General features: G+C 34.1%; 2 protein-coding genes across 3 annotated transcripts in view; one reads left to right on the top strand and one right to left on the bottom strand.

Moving 5' to 3' along the window:
- LOC149475363 (uncharacterized) overlaps nucleotides 1-3,075 on the bottom strand; it is a 41,922-nt gene extending 38,847 nt beyond the window's left edge. Inside the window, exons 1-5 of the mRNA XM_089713513.1 lie at nucleotides 2,988-3,075; nucleotides 2,460-2,573; nucleotides 1,763-1,889; nucleotides 1,291-1,431; nucleotides 682-775 (exon numbers count right to left, since the gene is read on the bottom strand). Coding sequence (XP_089569639.1) covers nucleotides 682-775; nucleotides 1,291-1,431; nucleotides 1,763-1,889; nucleotides 2,460-2,573; nucleotides 2,988-3,004 — 493 coding nt within the window. The 5' untranslated portion in view covers nucleotides 3,005-3,075. The remainder of the gene's footprint in view (nucleotides 1-681; nucleotides 776-1,290; nucleotides 1,432-1,762; nucleotides 1,890-2,459; nucleotides 2,574-2,987) is intronic.
- Nucleotides 3,076-4,361: 1,286 nt separating this feature from the next.
- PPP1R15 (Protein phosphatase 1 regulatory subunit 15) overlaps nucleotides 4,362-21,363 on the top strand; it is a 35,931-nt gene continuing 18,929 nt past the window's right edge. For both annotated transcript variants that reach the window (XR_016318061.1, XM_089713360.1), the window contains exon 1: nucleotides 4,362-6,241. Coding sequence is in view for 1 of the 2 variants with exons in the window: in XM_089713360.1 (XP_089569486.1) it covers nucleotides 4,697-6,241 (1,545 nt within the window). In the remaining variant the exon portion in view is untranslated. The remainder of the gene's footprint in view (nucleotides 6,242-21,363) is intronic.

The raw sequence follows: 21,363 nt of genomic DNA, 5'->3' as shown, positions 1-21,363 counted from the left end.
GGTCTTTTAAAATGATATAAAGTTTTCTAAAAAACATTTTTCTTAAAGTGAACGGTTTTTGAGATATCAGCTCTCAAAGTCGTAAAAAGTATGTCCCCCCCCCTCTATTTTTATAACTACGGGGTATAAAATTCTAAAAAAAATAGAGGTGATGCATGCTAATTAACTCTTTCAACGATTTTTGGTTTGATCAAAGTATCTCTTATAGTTTTTGAGATAGGTTGATTTAACTGTAATTTATTATATTTGCTGCTACGGAACCCTTTGTGCGCGAGCCCGACTCGCACTTGGCCGGTTTTATTCTTTTTGTCATTGCGTACTAAGAACCCTGTAGAACCGCCATCCTGTTACAAATGACTCGAAATTTTGTGTCAGTATCTCCCGGTCTATCTTTATCGGGGTTGGAAAAAAATTTAGTGTAACATTTTTTTCGTTACGCGTGACATTTTTCCGTTACGCGCCAACTTTTTCTTATCCCTACCGCGCGTGATTCGACGTATTTCTGTTAAAGTTGCATATAGTAAATTATTTTTTGAAAAATAAGGTCATAAACAAGTTTCACTTCTTACGTGTGTACACTAGTACACGCACACATTGTTATTTTATTTTTTATCCAAAGCAGCTGTAAAAACAAAATGATAAAAGATAGTCTAGAGTAAATTTAATTAAAATAACTCATACCACAAGCAGTAGACGAATATTTCTTCGAATTACAACCGATGCTACCTTGTAACATCATCTTGTTCTTCTCAATTTGCGAGAAGTTATGCCAGATCTATAAATTACTATTATTTTACTTTTACTAGATCGAGGTAAAAGTGTAAAAAAAAGTAAATTACAATTATAAGCTATATAAGGTACTGAAGGTGATGAAATATTAACTAATCAAAAAGCAAAAAAGATTCATGTTGAATAAAAATGACTGTGTACATGTCAATTGTTGCTCAAATCCACTCAAATCTAAAAAGCATTGATGGTGACGATTTAAAATATCTAGTAAAAATGGTTACAGTTCATGTGAAAACTAAATCTAATGATAAAAAAAATACGATCGTAATTACAGTACTTAGACAATGACGAATACAAACGATCTCATCACTCATGTCAAAAGATAAAAAATAATAGATGATCATAATTTCGGTTGCGAAAAATCATTGAACATACACTAAAATAATTTAATGTGATTGATCGATTGATTGATCATTGATTGATTGGCGATTGAATGCTGATTGATTGATGGTTGATTGGTGATTGATTGATCATTGATTGATTGATAATTAACCACCAGACCTTCTTCAACTTTCCGCATTCGTACTCAAACGGTTGCGTTATTTCCTCAGGTGGTATTCGCAACCGTTTCGGCCTGCGTCTACGCCGGCGCAAGTATGGCGGTATCCATTTGCGCGTTTCGATCTCGGGTAGATCTATCATCTGAATGAAGATCATTTCTATTTTAATCTTGTTGAAGTGAAACTTCTTTAGGCGCGTCGAGAGTAAAACGAGCGAGTAGAAATGATAACTTTTTAAATAATGTAAAAAAACGGTCACGAGGCGGGATTCGAAGCCGCGTCTCCCGCCTTACCGGTGCGAAAATTAATAATTATAAAGCATTTGAATGCTATAAAACAAAAATATCAAATTAGTCTAAATGATATTTTTTCAAAGAATGGAAAAAATTCGAAAAAATTTATTTCAGAAAAATTTTGCATATTTTTTTGTCCTTCGAAAATTTCTCATAGTAAGAATTTCAAAAACAACTAACAACTCTAGGTAATTTCTGCGGCGGTGGCGGTGGTCTCCAGGGTCGAGTGTGGATTTTAACTTTAGTGATTTCCGGCCATTTTCTTTTGAACCTCTGTTTGCGTAAATACGCTCTGTATTCCGCTTCCCTGGGAATGTTTAGAGTTTTTGTAATAATAACATAATTATATGTAGTTAAAATACACAATATAACTTGAGCTTGGGCTCGGTCGACACACCTAACCGACATCCATTTTTTATTTTTTTATTTTTACAGTAAATTCTTAGCTTATTTCATTACTGCTAGCTATAAATATATTCACATTCTAACGAAAAATAATGCGTTAAATTACACAAGTACAAGTTACTTCTACAGGACAAAAATTTTCGTCAGTTTACAAACTCGCGAGCTAGATTAAAATTTAAGGATTTTTACAATCTAACGGTAGCATTCGATACGATTATTTCGTGGAATATAGCGATAAAGTCAGGACAAATATGTGCCGAAAAATGATGTACTTTTTACGACTAGCTTTCCGCCCGCGGCTTCGCCCGTTTTGTCTAATACCTAATAAATTATATACTAAAACCTTTCTCTTGAATAACTATCTATGTATTAAAAAAACCGCATCAATATCCGTTGCGTAGTTTTAAAGATTAAAGCATACATAGGGACAGAAAAAGCGACAATAAATTAGTAAAAATACAAATAATCTTACTCTCTAGCTATTTGAGAGGGAGTTTTAGGTATCTCCTCCGGCTCAGGAATCTCCTCCTTTCCTTTTCCTTTTGGCTTTTCTTCTTTCTTCTTTTCGGGGGCATCTCCTCCAGCTCTATAAAGTTTTTTTTATAAATAAAAACGGCAATTTTGCAGGTATACATATTTGGCATACTTAAAAATACACAACAGATACATAGAAATACATATTACCTACTTAAATAGATAAGAAAAAACCATTTTGTAATAATTAGTGAAAATTTAAATTAGTAATAATTTAGTAATATAATTACAGTTAGATAAATCGAAAATAAGCAATAGAATGAAGAAACCTCTTTTTTTCGAGGTCGTTAAAAACTTTATTACATTTTTTATAAAATTATGATAAAATTATTATGTCTGACTGCGGTCTGTGGCTTTGTCTATGAAGCCTATACAATGTTTAAGATAAAAACTAATTTACAGATTACAAAAGGATAATTTCTCGTAAGCGAAGACGCTAACAACTAGTGTAACAAAACAATCTTACTTTTTCTTATCAGCCATTTTTTCGTAAATTGAATCAGTATGCTGTACAAAACGCTTCTTTGTTCATTAATTCATTCGATTATATTCTGAAATCCGTAACAATTAATTATTCAAATACGTAAACATTTATGATGATAAATTAAAATGTTGTTGTTTATACATACGTTCAAACAATCAGACTCTTCGGATAAATATTACGCTATTTAGGTATAGATGTAAAGGAATGTGCTACAATTACTATACTAAATAAACATTCGACAATATTATTCTGTATTCATCGACGTCTATACCCAACCAGTCAGGTAGGCTGATCAAGGATCGTCTTTATTTTAAAAGTTGGCGGAAAGTTAGCACCTTCCCGCCAACATCAAGACTCTTATGTTATTTTATCAATGTAAATTCACTAACCTTTTTCTAGTTTTTCAATTTTTTTTATTATTTTTATATTTTGTATCATAACGTCCACATTACATAATGCATTTGAACAAATGTTTTTCAACTGTCAAAAAGAATGTTTTCAAAAATGTTATTTCTTTTTTACACATTATTATTGCATTAAAAAAAAGATCTTACTCCTTATAATAAAACATGGGCAAATAAAAAGATATATTTAGATATTTAAATTTCTGATAAATTTAAAAAACCAAAAAATTTCAAATGGTTATTTAAGTAAGTAAATTAGGTACCCTCGAGAAAATCACCCACCAAATAATAGTAAAGAGTAATACATATTATTATATGAATTGTATATTTTTTGTTTATTGTTATATATCATTTTTTAAGATAAAAAAAAATGTATCAAACACAGTATCAAAGGTCCACACAAAGGTCAAATATTATTCATGTTGTGTACCTACCACTTCCTAAAACATATTGCATCAGAAAAGTAAAAATATTGCCTATGGTTTAAAATCGATTTTATTATCGATGAACGTGCGTCAATGAAGATATTATATTTATTTCGTCGCGGTCGCGTCGTGGTTCAAAAGAATGCCTAAACAAATAAGAATAACAATGTGCGAAATTCTTAAAATTTAATATATTTTACTCTTTAAAAGTGACTACCTATTTCACATGATTATATCGAAAAAATTCAATGAATAAAATATTTGAGCAAAAATAAAACTCATTGTAAAATTCATTTCATAGCATTTTAGAACAGACGTGGATCAAGCGTCATGTAAAAAAGCATATTTTTGTTATCAACAGCTGTTTTTTGTTTCTGTTGATAACGTGGTATATCGAATTATAAAACACTAAGATAATCGCTAAGATTCGAATCGATTCTATTCTATTTATTTTAATCTGTATAATTTATTCCCTCGTCTGTTGTCTGTGATAATTATTAATAAGAAGTAAGAACTGTCAAGTTGACAGTGAGTGCGTATTATTTTTATCAAAATGGCTGAACTATAAAGACGTGTATTTCGATAATTTATCAAAATGGAGCTAAAAAGCGAGTATTTTACGCAAGTAAACGAATTTTCAAGTTATTCAGAAGTGAGAAACGCAGTCAGTTGTGGTGATACAGCGTACAACACAGACACAGTGAAGATTTACGATTCAGGACCTTGCTATTCTCAGGAAGTGTCTATCATTGGATTGAAGTGTTATAGACTTATTCACAAGCCTTTTTCAGACGTGTGTATGTGCAATATGAACATGACTGTTTAAGTGTAACGTGCCTTAGCATCCTCATTAAACTGTAAAATGAATATAAGTTTCAACAAAATGAATAACAGAACAGCCTTCGGTTCGCGCAATAGGCGCAATCTACTGGAATTGCCAATAAATTTCCCCTTAACTAACTATTCCACGGACGCTCAATCCAAAGCAATGAACGAGGCCTTCGCGGATACTTTATTACTCAACAACATAAACAAATTGCATCTAATTTCGGACCCGTTAAGGAAAAACCTTGCCGATTCTGTGATAACAGCATCTAGCATGGACAAAACAAAGGAAAAGGAATACGAAGCGGAGAAACCTCCGCAGTCTAGTGAGTCGCAAACACCATTGAGTGGTATAACGAATTTTTTTACTGGTGTTTTCAACGTGATGACTGCTATGTTTCAAAAGAGAGGCAGCTCGCCAGTGCCTCAATATTACGACTGTTTCGATTTTGAAGACGAGGGCCAGATGTCGCCGTCGCTCGCTTGGCACGCTGCCAAGTTGGAGGTTCAAAATAAAAATGAACAGGTTGAGCAGTTTAGTTGTAACAATTCTACAACAAATTCGAACACAAGCATGACTACAAGTAGAAATGTAGTTGGTAATTGTGAGGATAAGTTGAACCAGGTGCGTATGCTGTTGACGGACAAGAAACCGCAACAAGCACGTAAACGGAGGCCCAGGAGGGTCTTCGTTGAATCTGGCTCAGTGTCAGACTCATTTGAGGATGCTTTCTGTCCTGAAGACTTTGTTAATCTGCCCAACGATACTTTAATAGAGTGCCACGGAGCTTATAAACATCAAGAACAAGATTTATTTGAGACTGATGCGCCTTATGTGAAGACTGAAATGTATGTGAATGAATCTATGGATATAGTTACTAATTTACCAGAGGAGAAAGAACAGAATGATAAAACGGATAACACAAGTAGCATAGACAAAGAGCAAGTGATATTGTCTTGTGAGGACAAAATTAACAAAATAAAGGAGTTGCTAAAGTCAAAATGTAAACGTAACAGTAATATTACAGAGAGTAACGATACAAAAACATCACCGATAGCAATAAAAGAAGTGTCAAACGAAATTTCATTTGGCAACGAGATTCTCAACAACAGCAAGGACTCGGAATCGTCAATACCAGAAAACAGCTTTGACGAAGTGACCGGTAAATTCTATTCTTCCTCCGCAGATAGCGACGATTCATTCCAAATCGTGTTCACAGACAAACGACAGAGAATACCATCGGAGTGTGAATCGGAAGACTCGTTTATCGTGTTCGAAGAATCGCCGGACAGTTGTTACACATCTAACGATGTTTTCGGCAACGAGAACGACACGGACACGGATTCCGACTTAGAAGAGGATTCTGGGTATGGAATAACAACTTGCAAGTTGAATCATTCGTTGTCACGGACCTTTGGTGATCTCACGGACGATACTTTGTACAGTGCTGATGTGGTTGATTGTGCTGTGCGTATCGGGGAAGCCGCTGATTTGCCTGATGAAGGGAGTGCGCTAGAACATACAGGATTGCTTCTCGATGAACAGAGGAAGGTGGAGAAGCGGAAACAGCCACCGAAAAAGGTGAGTTATTTATTGTATACTAGCGGTCCGCCACGGCTTCGCCCGTGGTACATATTTACGTTTTCTCTACATAAAAACCATCCTCGTACTTCAAGGAATATAATAAAAAAAGAATTATCGAAATCGGTTCAGCCGTTCTCGAGTTATGCGCTTACCAACACATTTTGCGATTCATTTTTATATATAAGAAAGAGAAGAAGAAGAAGATAAAGTTTAGAGCGTATACGCATTATGCGGGTAGCCGCATTGCGGTTAGCCGTCCGGCTGACCGCAAGCACAATTATGTACGTAACCGCAGACCGCACAGTGCGCATAGAAATGAATATTACGTACATAATTGTGCTTGCGGTCAGCCGGACGGCTACCCGCAATGCGGCAACCCGCATAGTGCGTATACGCTCTTAGGTGATGGTTATAAGAAAGGCAACTTTACGGGAACAAAATAAAACAATATATTAATGAATAATAATCTAATCTCAACTATCTAGTAGAGATTAATTTATTATGGTACCGGCTTCGCCCGTGGTACATATTTCGCAATAAAAGGTAGCCTATGTTCTTTCTCAGGGTCTAAAGATTGTCTGTGCCAAATTTCATCAAAATCGGTTGAGAGGTTTAAGCGGGAAAGCGTAACAGACAGACAGACAGAGTTACTTTCGCATTTATAATATTAGTAGGGATTGTCCATTTTTTTGCTCTAACTAAGTTTTAAAAATTATTATTTAGTTAGGTACTTAACGATGAAAGTTATTCCTTTGCACTTTTCCGTATTATTTGTATTATTTGTGCAATATCGTAACACACACGAAGGCATGTTTGATGCGTTTCACTTTAAAACCATTAAAAAATACCGCTCAACATACGTCACATGACGTATGTTGAGTGGAACATAAGTGATGTAGGCGGTGTCGTCTCCTATTAATATTATCTCAATGAACATGATAGAGATTTTATTGTTTAAATATGTTCAAGAAATAATTAAAGAAAAATGATTTCAAACAATTTTAATTAGAATAAAAAAGACGGGTTGCACTCCGGGAGTGCCGGCAGAAGTGAAAACTTGATTATTAACGTTGAGCATGTTTGATATTTTGGAATGGTATCCGTCTTACGCTTTTTCGATCAGGTCACGTGTCCTGACGCGAGTTTAAGATTTTATACCCATTACAGAAAAAGTGCTCAACGCCGCTAAAGAAGTTTTCACTTCAAAAAAATGTTTACAAAGAATTTATGATGTGTTTGGATTATAAACTATTTGCATCTAATCACATTTTTGTTTACAAACAAGCATAAGCAGTTGGCAGAATGCTTACTAAGAAATAAAACAATAACAATTCATGATACATATTTAAGTGGAATTTTTTTCATACTCAATTATAGTAAACAAAAAGATATTTCACAATTTTAAACATAAAATAATCATAACATGACTTTCTTTCCTCTTATTTCTCAAACAACAATTTGTATATCCATCTCTTTCGTTCCCTTTGATTGGAATGAGATAGCATTATATGTGTAACACTAATACATTGACTCATATATTTGTCCATCCTTGAGGTCACACTCAGTTCAAATACTGACCTGTTGACACAAAAGTAATTTTAATTTTGAACTCATACCTACATTCAACAATTAACTAGGCTTTTACAAAAATGAATTTCAATTATTATGTAGAAGGGGTAAAAAGGTTTTTTTGAGCGTGAGGTTTATTCGTTACGGAATTTCTAGATTCGGTCCCCGCGCTCAAAGCCCGCGATAGAAGCTATGCAATAGCTTAAAAAAATTAAAATAGGTATCTGTGTACGGTACTTTATTTCGCGCCAAAAACATTGAAAATATGAAATTGATACAAGTAAATACAATCAAATAGCATGAAGATAATTTTGGCGCGAAATATGAGTTTTTTTTATAATAAACCCATAACCAACAGGATGAAGACAATTTTGGCGCGAAATATACGTTGTTTTATAATAGACCTAATGCCTATGACAATAAAGGTGACTATTAACATTCTCATGTTAATTTCCATGATTCCATGAACTATGAGGCACTACAGAGTGTGTCAAAGAAATATTTACATACATACATAGACTCAAGACTGGAAAATCCTTTGTAGTTTGTTTATTATATTACTGTGAAACTGTTTATTTGTATTGAAAACATGACGAGATTATTAACGCTGATTGTTTTACGTCACATCTTTCTTTCTTATCTTATATATAAAATTCTCGTGTCACAATGTTAGTCTGCATACTCCTCCGAAACGGGTGGACCGATTCTCATGAAATTTTCTGTGCATATCGGGTAAGTCTGAGAATCGGCCAACATCTATTTTTCAATTTTCAATTTCCGTAAAACTTAGGTATTTATATAGTTAAGTATTTTAAATTTTCAAGACATTCATCATAATTTGGAAACTACATATTATTTTGAGTAGGCATTTGACATGCATAAGTACCAACAATTTTGCAGTGAAACTTCTTTAGGCGCGTTGAGAGTAAAATTTCAAGTTCGCGTCATGGCAATATCGTCACGACATGGTGTAAGGCGCCGATTTTGGTAGGGATCATGTACCTATGTTGGTTTCCGTTTCCGGCGGTCTCAAAGTAAACACGTACGTCAACGTCCTCCGCAAATAAAAATCAATAATAGTGAAATAAGTGCTCCTTTGTGGCGTTACGACGCATGATCCGCTAAGTGTGACCGTAAACGACAAAATTGGATAATAATCACAGTGCAAAACAAAAATCTATCAGAAAAAACTGCAACTAAAAACCAAACAATTTGCAAATCATTCAACAGAGCTGCCATAACAACGATCTATTGTGTCAATTGTCAAATGACAATCAACCGTCAACGTCATTTGACATAGACAAGTTGTCAATTGTGACAGTGTGACCATCATTAATAAATAAATTTCCACTGAGTAGTATTGCTTCGATAAACAAATAAAATGGATAAAAGTATGGAATTGCTTTTTACAAAAATCGACGAAAAGTTGAATCAACAAACAAAAATTTTAACTGCGGCAGTAACAAAGAATGTTATGGAGGCAATAGACGAGAGGTTTAAAGCGATAACGGAGGAAAATACTAAACTCAAAACCAAAATTTCTTCATTGGAACAAAAACTAAACACAATAGAACTAGAAAAAAGAAAATATAACCTAGTCTTCTTTGGAATTGAAGAGTCTGGAAAAGGAGAAGCAGAGATGGTAGATTACATAAAGGATATAATAATAGAAACAGGAACATACATTGAAAGCCATGAAATAAGAAACATATATAGAATCGGTAAAAAGAACAATAAAAGCCGTCCCGTCGTAGTAACCATCGCGTCTATATGGAAAAAACATATCATATTGAAAAATAAGACCCATCTCCCACCAGGTATATACGTCAAAGAGGATTATACTAGAGAAGTGCTCGAACAACGGAAGCAGCTGCAACCACAACTAGTGAGGGAAAGAGAGAAAGGAAATATCGCTTTTCTCAAATACGATAAACTAATAGTGAAGAAACCAACAGAAAAAACCAGAGATAAAAGAAAGAGAGAAGAAACAGGCTCACCCAACTCACACAATACATCAACCCAAAAGAAAATAAACTCGAAAGAAATGACAAATACAGCTTTTCCCAAGAGTAGCGCAAAAGAGATTATAAAACCAAATATTTTCAATTATGTTGAACGTGGAAGAACAGCCTCATTATCTGAAACTTCAAAAAACTAGAAATGACCACCGGCAACAGAAACATAACTAAAACAAACACTAGAACATTAATTAAATCAACCTTCAAAAGAAACACCCCAAGCCGCCTGGTCAACGTGGGGCAAGACGACCACTACCCTCCATCAAATAAAAATAAACAAAATGATATAAAAAAACACAACATACGCAATAGTTTAATGTCAAGAAGAGAACAACACCTCATGATATGCACATTTAATGTAAGATCCTTATCTACTAAAGTAAGAACCTTAGAACTAAACAATGCAATAGATAAAATAAAATGGGATATCATAGGACTCGCAGAAATTAAAAAGGTAGGATACACCATTGAAGAACATAAAGAATACATATTTTGTTATATGGGAGAGACTCAAGGTCTTCATGGTGTAGGATTTTTAATAAAGAAATCGCTAAGAGACAACATATCGGGCTTTCTAGGAATATCAGAAAGAGTGGCTCTGTTAAAACTGAATTTCAAGGAAGGAACACTATCACTGATTCAAGTATATGCTCCCACAGAGAGTTCAAGCGAAGACGAAATCACAAAATTCTACACAGACCTATCAAGAGCGCAAGAATTAGCGGACAATAACAGATTAATCATCGGAGATTTCAATGCTAAAATTGGACAACCGAAACCACATGAAAATCTCGTATTGGGCAATTACGGTTATGGCATACGGAACGCAAGAGGTGACCGCTTAATACAATATGCTCAGGAGAATAAGCTGTCCATCATGAATACATATTTCAAGAAGAGAAGTTCCAGAAAATGGACATGGTTATCACCAGATCACAAAACAAGAAATGAAATCGACTTTATATTGAGTTCCAACCCAAAATCTGTAACAAATGTTGAAGTCCTGAACAAAATAAGCTACCCATCAGACCACAGAATGATAAGATGCTCTTTAAAAATACAAAATCCTAAAATGAACCGTCGAATAATCAAAACCATGCCCAGCAAATTGAAGTATACACACGAGACAGAAAACTACATAGAAAATCTAAAAGAGAACTTACCAATACTACGAAAATTCCTAAAAGAAGATCAGTCTGTACAATCATTCAGCAACAAACTGGAAGAATTAATCATTAAAAGCCTTAAAATGGATAAAAACAATAGACAAAAAAACAAGATCATTAGCGAACAAACACAGAATTTAATCCGTAGAAGAACTGAACTTATGTTCACAAAGAACAAATCGAAAGAAACAAGAGAAGAACTCAAGAATCTGTTCAAAGAAACCAATCGAGCAATCAAAATAGATTATGCTAATCATAGAAGAGCAATAATAGAAAAAAATATGACAACTTTCCGGAGTTCCAAAAGAGCCTTTAAAGAATTATCAACTCATAAAAATTGGATACAAAGTCTGAACAGCGAAAAGGGTGAAATCAAAAATAGAGAGGGCATCATAGAATGTGCAACTGCTTTCTATACTTCTCTTTATGAAAAACCATCACATGATACAACACAAAATAACAAAAACGATAATAGTATTAATATCAGTGGAGAAGATATAGCAAAAACAGCACCAGACCCAATAACAGAAAGTGAAATAATAACTCAAATTAAACAACTGAAACCCGAGAAAAGTCCAGGTGAAGATAATATCCCAAATGAAGCCCTGAAAATCGGTGCGCCATACCTAGTTAAATACCTAAAGGATTTATTCAACTTAGTACTGGAAAAAGAGCAAGTACCATTGCAATGGTGTAGATCCAATATAATACTGCTATATAAAAAAGGGAACCCGCTAGACATTAGCAATTACAGGCCCATCAGCTTACTATCTACAATATATAAACTCTTTTCGTCAATCTTACTACGAAGGATAACACCAGATATAGACAAGAATCAGCCAATAGAACAAGCGGGCTTCCGGACGCACTTCTCAACAGTAGACCACATCCATGCAATAGAACAAATCATAGAGAAATTTAGAGAATTCAACAAACCACTTTACATAGCCTTTGTGGACTACTCCAAAGCATTTGACAGCATAATACACCCATACATTTGGACAGCCTTACAGAACAACAATGTCAACAATGCTTATGTAAATATCATAAAAAACATTTATGCTAAAAGTGTAAGCAGAGTAAAACTGGAAAGACAAGGAGAAGAATTCAAAATTGGAAGAGGAGTACGCCAGGGTGACCCATTGTCTCCAAAGCTATTCATTGCCGTCCTTGAAGATATTTTTAAAAACATTAAGTGGGAAAATAATGGCATATGGATACGAAATAAAAAACTTACACACCTAAGGTTCGCTGATGACATTGTTCTTTTCAGTGAGTCTGCAACAGGGCTAGAATCAATGCTACAAAAATTAAATTCTGCAAGCATAAAAGTCGGCCTACACATGAACGCATCTAAAACTAAAATTATGTCAAATAGTCAAAAGAAAACAATTAGAATAGAGGAAAACCCAATAGACTATGTAAATGAATATGTGTACCTTGGAAAGTTGGTTTCTTTTGATACAAAAAGCAACGAAAACGAAGTAGACAGAAGAATAAGTACAGCCTGGAAAAAATACTGGGCCCAAAAAGAAATTCTAAAAGGTAATTATAGCCTTAAAATAAAAAAGACAATAATGGATTCCTGTATTCTTCCAAGCCTTACTTATGCAAGCCAAACATGGGTCTTCACAGAACAAGTAAAGAACAAAATTTCATCATGCCAACATGCTATGGAACGAAGTATACTGAAACTAAGAAGAATAGAAAAACAAAGGAACGTGGACATTCGCAAGAAAACCAAACTAACAGACGCACTTAATTTCAGTTTAAAACAAAAGTGGAAATGGGCAGGACACCTCTCCAGATATAAAGATGACAGGTGGACATACCATACCACTAAATGGCAGGGCCCAATCGGCAAAAGGAAAGTGGGAAGGCAGAAGAAGAGGTGGGTGGACGACATAGAGAAAATAGCAGGAAAAAACTGGATGCGTATGGCCCAAGATAGGGATCTTTGGTACAAGATGGAGGAGGCTTTTACCCATAAGGGGCCACCTAACAAGGAATAGATAAATAAAAATAAAAATAAAAAATATATTCTTATTATAATTATAAAAGGAAAAAAATAACTGAAATGTATTATGTATGATTATGTATTTATTAATAATTGTAAGGTGGAAATAAATAAAGCTTATTATTATATGTACCTATGTTACAATGGAAGAATTTTTAAAATAACATAGTCCTGCAGTTCCTTAGTTTAGCGCATTCAAACAAAAACTTTTCATCTTTTATTATAAGAATTGATTAAAGTTTTTCCTCTTTATAATATTTATATATTGATATGATCTATTTGGACATGTTTTATAGGTCACCAGATAACTATGACAAACAATATTGCATTGTTTAAAACACAATAACGCATTGTTATAACTTTATAAAGAACACAATACATATTCCATCTATACTTAATAATATGGAGCTGAAAAGTTTGTTTGTTTGAACACTCTAATCTCAGGAACTGCAGGACCAATTTCAAAAATTCTTTCATCATTGGTTTTCTGATCTCTGAGTGCTTTAGGCTATATTTGTATCACAGGCAAAGTAGGGGTAATCTACTAGTATTCAAATAAAAAAATAATAACCGTGTTTCTAAACGAAGTCCTTTACAAGGGCTTGACTGTTAAAAAAATATGTCTTTCAAGTAAAAAGTATTTTTTGGTAGGTCTGAGAATTTTTCCTAAACTATTTTTTACTAGCTTACCACCCGCGGCTTCGCCCGCTTTGTCTAAAACCTAATAAATTATATACTTAAACCTTCCTCTTGAATCACTCTATCTATTAAAAAAAACCGCATCAAAATCCGTTGCGTAGTTTTAAATATTTAAGCATACAAAGGGACATAGGGACAGAGAAAGCGACTTTGTTTTATACTATGTAGTGATACCGCTAAATGATAAGATGTCCTTGTAGATCAATATTTTCTAGATCAGACATTGAAGTCATAAGAATGCTACTATTTATGTATGTATATAATCTTCTTCACTAATTATATATATAGAAGAAAGAATAATATCTGTAAGGGGCTTAGCGCATGTAAAAATAATCATATACATGGAATGTATTTTTACCTAAGTAGGATATGATTTAAAAGTACTATTATAGATATTATAAAATAATATGTTATGATAGTATGCACTAATTTTATTGAATTTATTTGTTTTAGGGCCGATTTTTCAATGCTTGGATAAAACTTATTCGTCAAATAATGTATAAAACTGGGGGGGGGATGTATAAAACAATATGGGGGTCTTCAAGAAAAGAGTGAACCGGTACCTACTAGGGAAGCGCGTACCATCTTAGACCGCATCTTAGCTTTCCATCAGGCGAGATTGCGGTCAAGCGCTTCCCTATCTTAAGTAAAAAAAAAACTACCATTTTAAAAACATATCCTAATTGCCCATATTTAACAGTTTACGTGACATTTTAATATTATCGTGTAATAATTTATTGGACGGATAAGTTTTATCCAAGCATTGAAAAATAGGCCCTTAACTATTTAATCTCAGGACTTAGTAGTAGTACTTAGTTCAAATTAAAATAATAATAACGTTTATTACACGCTTTATATTAGCTTCACCTGTATGTTTGTATGTTTGTAACCGACTTCTTTGGGTGCGATTTTGACCCACTTTAAACGGCCAGATTTCGTTCAAACTTTGTAGATTTATTGAGGACCGATGACAATACACTAATTTGATAAAATAAATAATAGTTAAAAAAAAATAAAAAAACACGCGTTTTATAGAAAACCGAACTAAAAGCGTGTTTTTTAGTTTTTTAAAACTATTATTATTATTTTAAACTCGTGTTAAGTGTAGGTATACTTACCTTTAGACTCGATTTTGACCCACTTCAAACGGACCAATTTAATTCAAACTTTATACACTTATCAAGGACTAGCTGTTCCCCGCGGTTTCACCCGCATTGCTCTGCTCCTGTTGGTCTTAGCGTGATGGTATATAGCCTATAGCCTTCCTCGATAAATGAGCTATCTAACACCGAAAGAATTTTTCAAATCGGACCAGTAGTTCCCGAGATTAGCGCGTTCAAACAAACAAACAAACTCTTCAGCGTTATAATATTAGTATAGATTGGTGAAAATTTGTATTAGTTTGTTGGCGCTAAATTTAAAAGAAAAAGTACTGACGTCATAATAAAATTGATATCAAAATTAGCGTGTTACATTTATAAACATTTATTACTCGTTATCTCTACTAGCCGTGAGACCCGACTCCGTCCACGCAATTCTATTGTAAAATTATAAAAAAAAAATTGGTTTAGTTGTTAATTTGTTATGACTTATAGTCTTACTAGCGGCCATAATTATCTGTGCCAAATTTCATCAAAATCGGTCCAGTAGTTTATGCGTGAAAACCATACATACAAATTACAAACCTTTCCTCTTTATAATATTAGTATAGATATGGTTACAATTTTACAAACAAACGAAACAACATATTTTTCCTCTTTATAATGTTATAGTTTAGAAATAAATATAATATTATGTAAACATATTGAAATTAATATCAAACAACAACCACATTGCGGTTTATATGTTACCAAATAGAAAACCAAACATTAAATAAAATACTTAACAGTTTGCAATATTATTACTATTGCTCTAGAAATAAATTATTACATAACAAAGTCCTCTGCCGCGTCTATATGACTGTTCGCGATAAACTCAAAAATTACTGCACCGTTTTTCATTCCGTTTTTATCAGTGGATAGCGTGGCTCTCGGGGATGGTTTCTGTTTATAATTTTTTAACTTTTTGACCAAGCTAAGCTATATACGGAAGGCTTATATTAAATTTTCTGCTTTATTCGTGTCATAGTTATGAAGTCGCTATCCACATTCCAATAATTGGAATGTATACTTCAAACAATATATATCCCACCAAAAACATTTTCATGTAAAATGTTGCCAAGACGGGCCCATTTGACTCGCACTGTAAAAAAGTTATCAGATCTCATGTAGAGCCAAGCTTCTAACACTACACGCCCTAACTCTACAAGGCCTAACTTCACAAACTCTACACCTTAGTCAAAATATGTGGCTTGGCCATTTCGCTACATTCACATCGGCGTAAGGTGAAAAATTAATTCACTGTTCATTACTTTTGTGTTATACAATAGTTCTTGTAGTAACGAACGGCCAAGCCACATATTTAGACTAAGGTGTAGAGTTTGTGAAGTTAGGCCTTGTAGAGTTAGGGCGTGTAGTGTTAGAAGCTTGGCTCTACATGAGATCTGATAACTTTTTTACAGTGCGAGTCAAATGGGCCCGTCTTGGCAACATTTTACATGAAAATGTTTTTGGTGGGATTTCATTTCTTTTTGTAAGTTGTTTGTAACAATTTATTTTTTATTTTTAGCTACTGTGTGGACGTAAGAGGCAGGAGACGTTCGCAACACTTCTATTCATTCATATTTATATGATCTGATCTATATGTCGATTAAATTTTTAATTTTTTTTTTAACAAGGAGTACCTATAGGGTCAACCGGGGCAAATGCAACTATGGGGCTATGGCAACTAGTTATCATAACTAATTTATTAGAGTTGTTGTAATATATCGCCACCTATGATTCAATAACTCAACGACTAATAAATCTTACAAGTAATAGATGGTGCCACTACGATGAAAACTATTTGATTGATAGGCCATTTTGTCAAACCGCTATTTTGAAGTTGGTGTGCGTAAAAACAGGTGTCGAGTTTTACAGACAAAAAAATTGTTTAGGAGTGATTTTTTGCAGGTGTTTTTAATTGGACACGATTATCACAAGCCGTTAAGCATATTTCATTTATATTTTTAATGCGTTAGTTGACTCTATTTTGTGTTATTGATGCAGTTACAATTGCCTCATGAAAATTTCACTGTGGGGTTATTGCAACTGTGAGGTTAGTTACAATAGCCCCTTATATTTTTGTATGAAACTAAAAACACTAGTGATGTGACAGTGTCGATATTTTTATTATGTATCCTTCTTGGTAGTCAAAATATACTTTCTTTATGATTAATTAAAGAAGAACCATCGATTATTTCTTCGATATTATACCCAGAGACGGGTTCATAAGTAAAATTAAAATTAGATAAAGCGTGGTTAAAGACTATAAGTAACTAAAAACGATAGGTAGGATAGTTCTGTGATTGTTCAAGTAATTTTTAGTTAACGGTTGATTAACTAATAAACGTATTTTGTTTGGTTTACGTTTTTAACAATATTTAACACAAAGAATATTATTTGTTCTGACCAAAAACTAAAATTGACTTAGTAGGTAGTACACTGTAATTTTTTTTTGTTGCGATTTAAAGTGGTAAATCAAAGTAGGTACATGAGATTTTCCTCTAAATAATGCGGCGCCATCTACGATCGCAACGTTATTGTATAGATAACGTTATTGTATATATATATAGAATAATAAAAATATATCGATGAATAAGTTTTTTGCATTCCCCACACTAATTCTCTAACAAATAGTTGCATTTGCCCCACATTTAGAAAAATAAGATTTTTCCTGAAAACTCGTCCTTGCTACACGGTAATCCAGTTCAAAATCCTATGAATAACATGAAATCTCATAAATATATTCTATATTCGTTGTTTTATATGAAATAGAAGAAGAGCTATGGCAGTTAGTTGCATTTACCCCCGACTAGGGGTTAATGTAACTTTTTCTACCAATTTTAGGAAATATTCTCACTACCAGTTATTTATAAGACTACTGTATTGCTTGATTGGTTTAAAATAATCTTGAATAAATAAAAAAAACCATAAAAGGGTCAAATAAATGACCAAATATAAAAGGAGATAACTGCAACCGATCAAACTTGAAACTTGTTATTTTTTAGTTGCATTTGCCCCGGTTGACCCTACATATATATGTCGGAGAATTTAAATAACTCTCCATAATTAATTATAATTAGGTAGATATGTGAAACAATACTAAATAATGACTCAGTGCGCACACCTTGCGCGGTCGATGGTAGTACCGAGACTATATCATCGAGCTACTGACTCAAGGAATATAAACCATAGCATGGCCCGTAAGCCCATACATTTCATATCAATTCAATATCGACATTATGTTGTACACAATAGAGTACATTATAATAGGAAGGTATAGCCACATAACAACTACTCTGTTATGATTCTCTCACACGGCCATTCTGACAACGAGCGCGTTCTCGCGCGAACAATTCGACAAGTAATTTTGCATGCAATTTACTTACTGCGTTGTTATTTCATTTGTTGTATTCAAACTCTTTTCCCTTCACGGTTTGTAACTTTTCACACCGACTCACAAATTATTACTCATCATCGTCATCATCGGCGATATCAACAACTGCTACTGTCGCCTAAAGGCGAAGCTTTGAATGTATAGTGTGTGTTTATTATATTGTAAGTGTAGAGCTCTGAACAAATACTGGAACTACATGCAGCGCGGAGCCTGACATGTACTGTAGTCACATGAAGCGCAATGCTTCGCACAAAATCTGGAACTACATACAGCGCGGAGCCTCATATGTACTGTGACTACAAGGAGCTTAAAGCTACCCACAACAACTGGAACTACATGCAGCGCGGAGCCTGCCATGTACTGTGATCACAAGGAGCGCAATGCTACCCATAACATCTGGAACTACATGCAGCGCGGAGCCTGCCATGTACTGTGATCACAAGGAGCGCAATGCTACCCATAACATTTGGAACTACATGCAGCGCGGAGCTTGCCATGTATTGGTGTGTATGTGTGTGTATTATATTGTATGTGTAGAGCTCTGAATAAATACTGGAACTACATGCAGCGCGGAGCCTGACATGTACTGTAGTCACATGAAGCGCAATGCTTCGCACAAAATCTGGAACTACATACAGCGCGGAGCCTCATATGTACTGTGACTACAAGGAGCTTAAAGCTACCCACAACAACTGGAACTACATGCAGCGCGGAGCCTGCCATGTACTGTGATCACAAGGAGCGCAAGCGCTACCCACAACTACACGAAGCGCGGAGCTTCCAATGTACAATATGACATACACGCCTTGCTATGTCAAACACAGAGCTATTATTGAGCTATTAAATTGTGGTGTGCATGTGTGTTATGAAACTTTTGTGTAATACTTAGATTAACTATACGGAACTATGTAACAACCGAAGGAATAAATAGGTAAAAATAATAAAATAAAACAAAAATAAAATTAGACGGAGTATGTATTTATTTATTAATAATACTTTATTGTACAAAACAATGTAAGGAAATCTAGTACAGACTTATAAGGTAAAAATATTTTACGCAATATGCGGCCTTATTGCTCACACACAGCAATCTCTGCCAGGCAACCTGGAAGTTACTGGAAGTAAGGAGTAACTTGTGGACTACATTTTTTTTTTATTCATTGACTCACTTTCCATCTGCGGCCTCCAGTTTGAGACTCGATTCGATACCTCTCGTTATCGCAAATTTTAGATTATTTTGCATGGACTGAAGAACTTCTCTCCTAACTTAGTAATTAACATCGTATAACACGCCATCAATTCGTCGTCCAGTGACACTATTTACAGGAAAACACAAAACTTGCACTTATAACTTGATGTATACTAGGTATAATAACAACACTTTACAATTGGGGCAGAGTAACAACTAATAATTAATTTACGAAGACTGAACCAAATCTAAAATTCTAAAGTCGCACCGACTTCCATATCATTTACCACTATCGACGATATCACATTGTCATAGTCTACCTTCCGACGATTCAATAATCATAAATGACTATCAAAACAAGTAAAATAACATTGATGTTACAATCGGCTTTTCTTTCTTACTAACACAAAATCATCAACATTAAATAGAATGCGTTTTTTTTTTTCAATACGAGCCTTATAGACGTGCAATTGCTCGTCCATCCTGACTTTTGTGTTATTTCTAATTTCAAATAGGTCAACTACTAAAGTGTTGACACTCGTACTAAAACATTATTACACGGTGGACTTGCAGCCTATAGACAATTGCAATGGGCTGTCGCCTGTGCTGTGCGTTTCTTTCATACAATACAATTCAAAGTAAGTTGAATTTTGCCAATAATTGTAGAATGCCAATATCTACGTTCATGATTTTCAGCGATAATGAAACAATGAACTTAAGAACAGACATAAACCTTTTAAAATAACCCGTTAGCGAAACTCATCCCGCTTGTAATTTTGTAAAACTCAAAAGAACACTGTCAACACAAGTCTATGAGTTCGCTACCTGCAAACGACGTAGCTTGATCGGCTACTTTCAGCTTTCAGCGCCTTAAATAAGACAACAAAAACACAGCGCTTAACATGCTCTTTTTTTTGTGAAGACACATTTTTAACAGGAGCTAGGTGACAATATTTACCAGTAAATGCGTCAACAATTACCAATGCGCATTTCTTAAACTCGTAAGTGCCATTCGTATCGATTGTAATGTATGAAGTGGCTCTGACACATTTTCTATCGGATGTTAAGTCGACTGTCCAGCTCTAGAGGGCCTTTTATTAACTTTGCGATGTTAAAACGTTCAATGTACGTTCTAACGAAATTACACTAAATTTTTGCAGGATTTCTAAACTTAAATGTTTCAAATAATCATGAAATGATTGTATCAATAAACGAATGATAACACTTCATTTGCACCTAACAAAACCAGAAGTTTATATAGCAGGCATTTTTTTTATCGTATGTGACAACCTTAAACTTAAATCAATAATGTCATTTCATCGCACATGTCGCGAATCTTTACTATTTTTGCCCGAATTGAACATTATGTGGAGACAATTAGTTTCTACTAATCAAATCTACATGCGGTATTCTTGTACCCTTGCGTAGGTACCGACATCGAAATCACAAGCTTGTATGTAAGCCCATCATCTATGAACACGAGGAGAAAATCTTTTTCTTATGACATGATGCTTTGAGACTATTTTAATCTGTTAATATTTTAAAATGATAACGCTTAATTAATTATGCTTGAGGTTTTCTTAAACCTTTTAACTCTATTCAATAACTATGATAACAACTTTCTGTGTCAGTGATTCTTTGATTTTAATATTCGATTTTTAAGTTGATCATTACTTTCTTGTAGGAAAATTGAACCATAATAATCTATTGAACAGGAATCTGTGTGTACTTCAACAACGAGATTTGTCCGAAAATCGTTAATAAAGAAGCAGACGTCATTATTTTTTTGTTAATTTCTCCGCAGGTGGGTGTCCGTATGCGAAGTGCACCAATCCTACTTTACGTCTTTTTTATTTATTTCATACAATAGGGGCTAAGACTTAAGAAAAGCTAGGAGTAATCTCTCTACAATACCTCACGAATAA

This window comes from Colias philodice, chromosome 30, assembly GCF_061535455.1.
Source record: "Colias philodice isolate Cphi_HAF_F1 chromosome 30, ilColPhil1 Martin Lab GWU primary, whole genome shotgun sequence".
Classification (NCBI taxonomy): Eukaryota; Metazoa; Arthropoda; class Insecta; order Lepidoptera; family Pieridae; genus Colias; species Colias philodice.
Note: the sequence above shows the minus strand (reverse complement) of the source record. Positions and strands in the feature narration are given on the sequence as shown.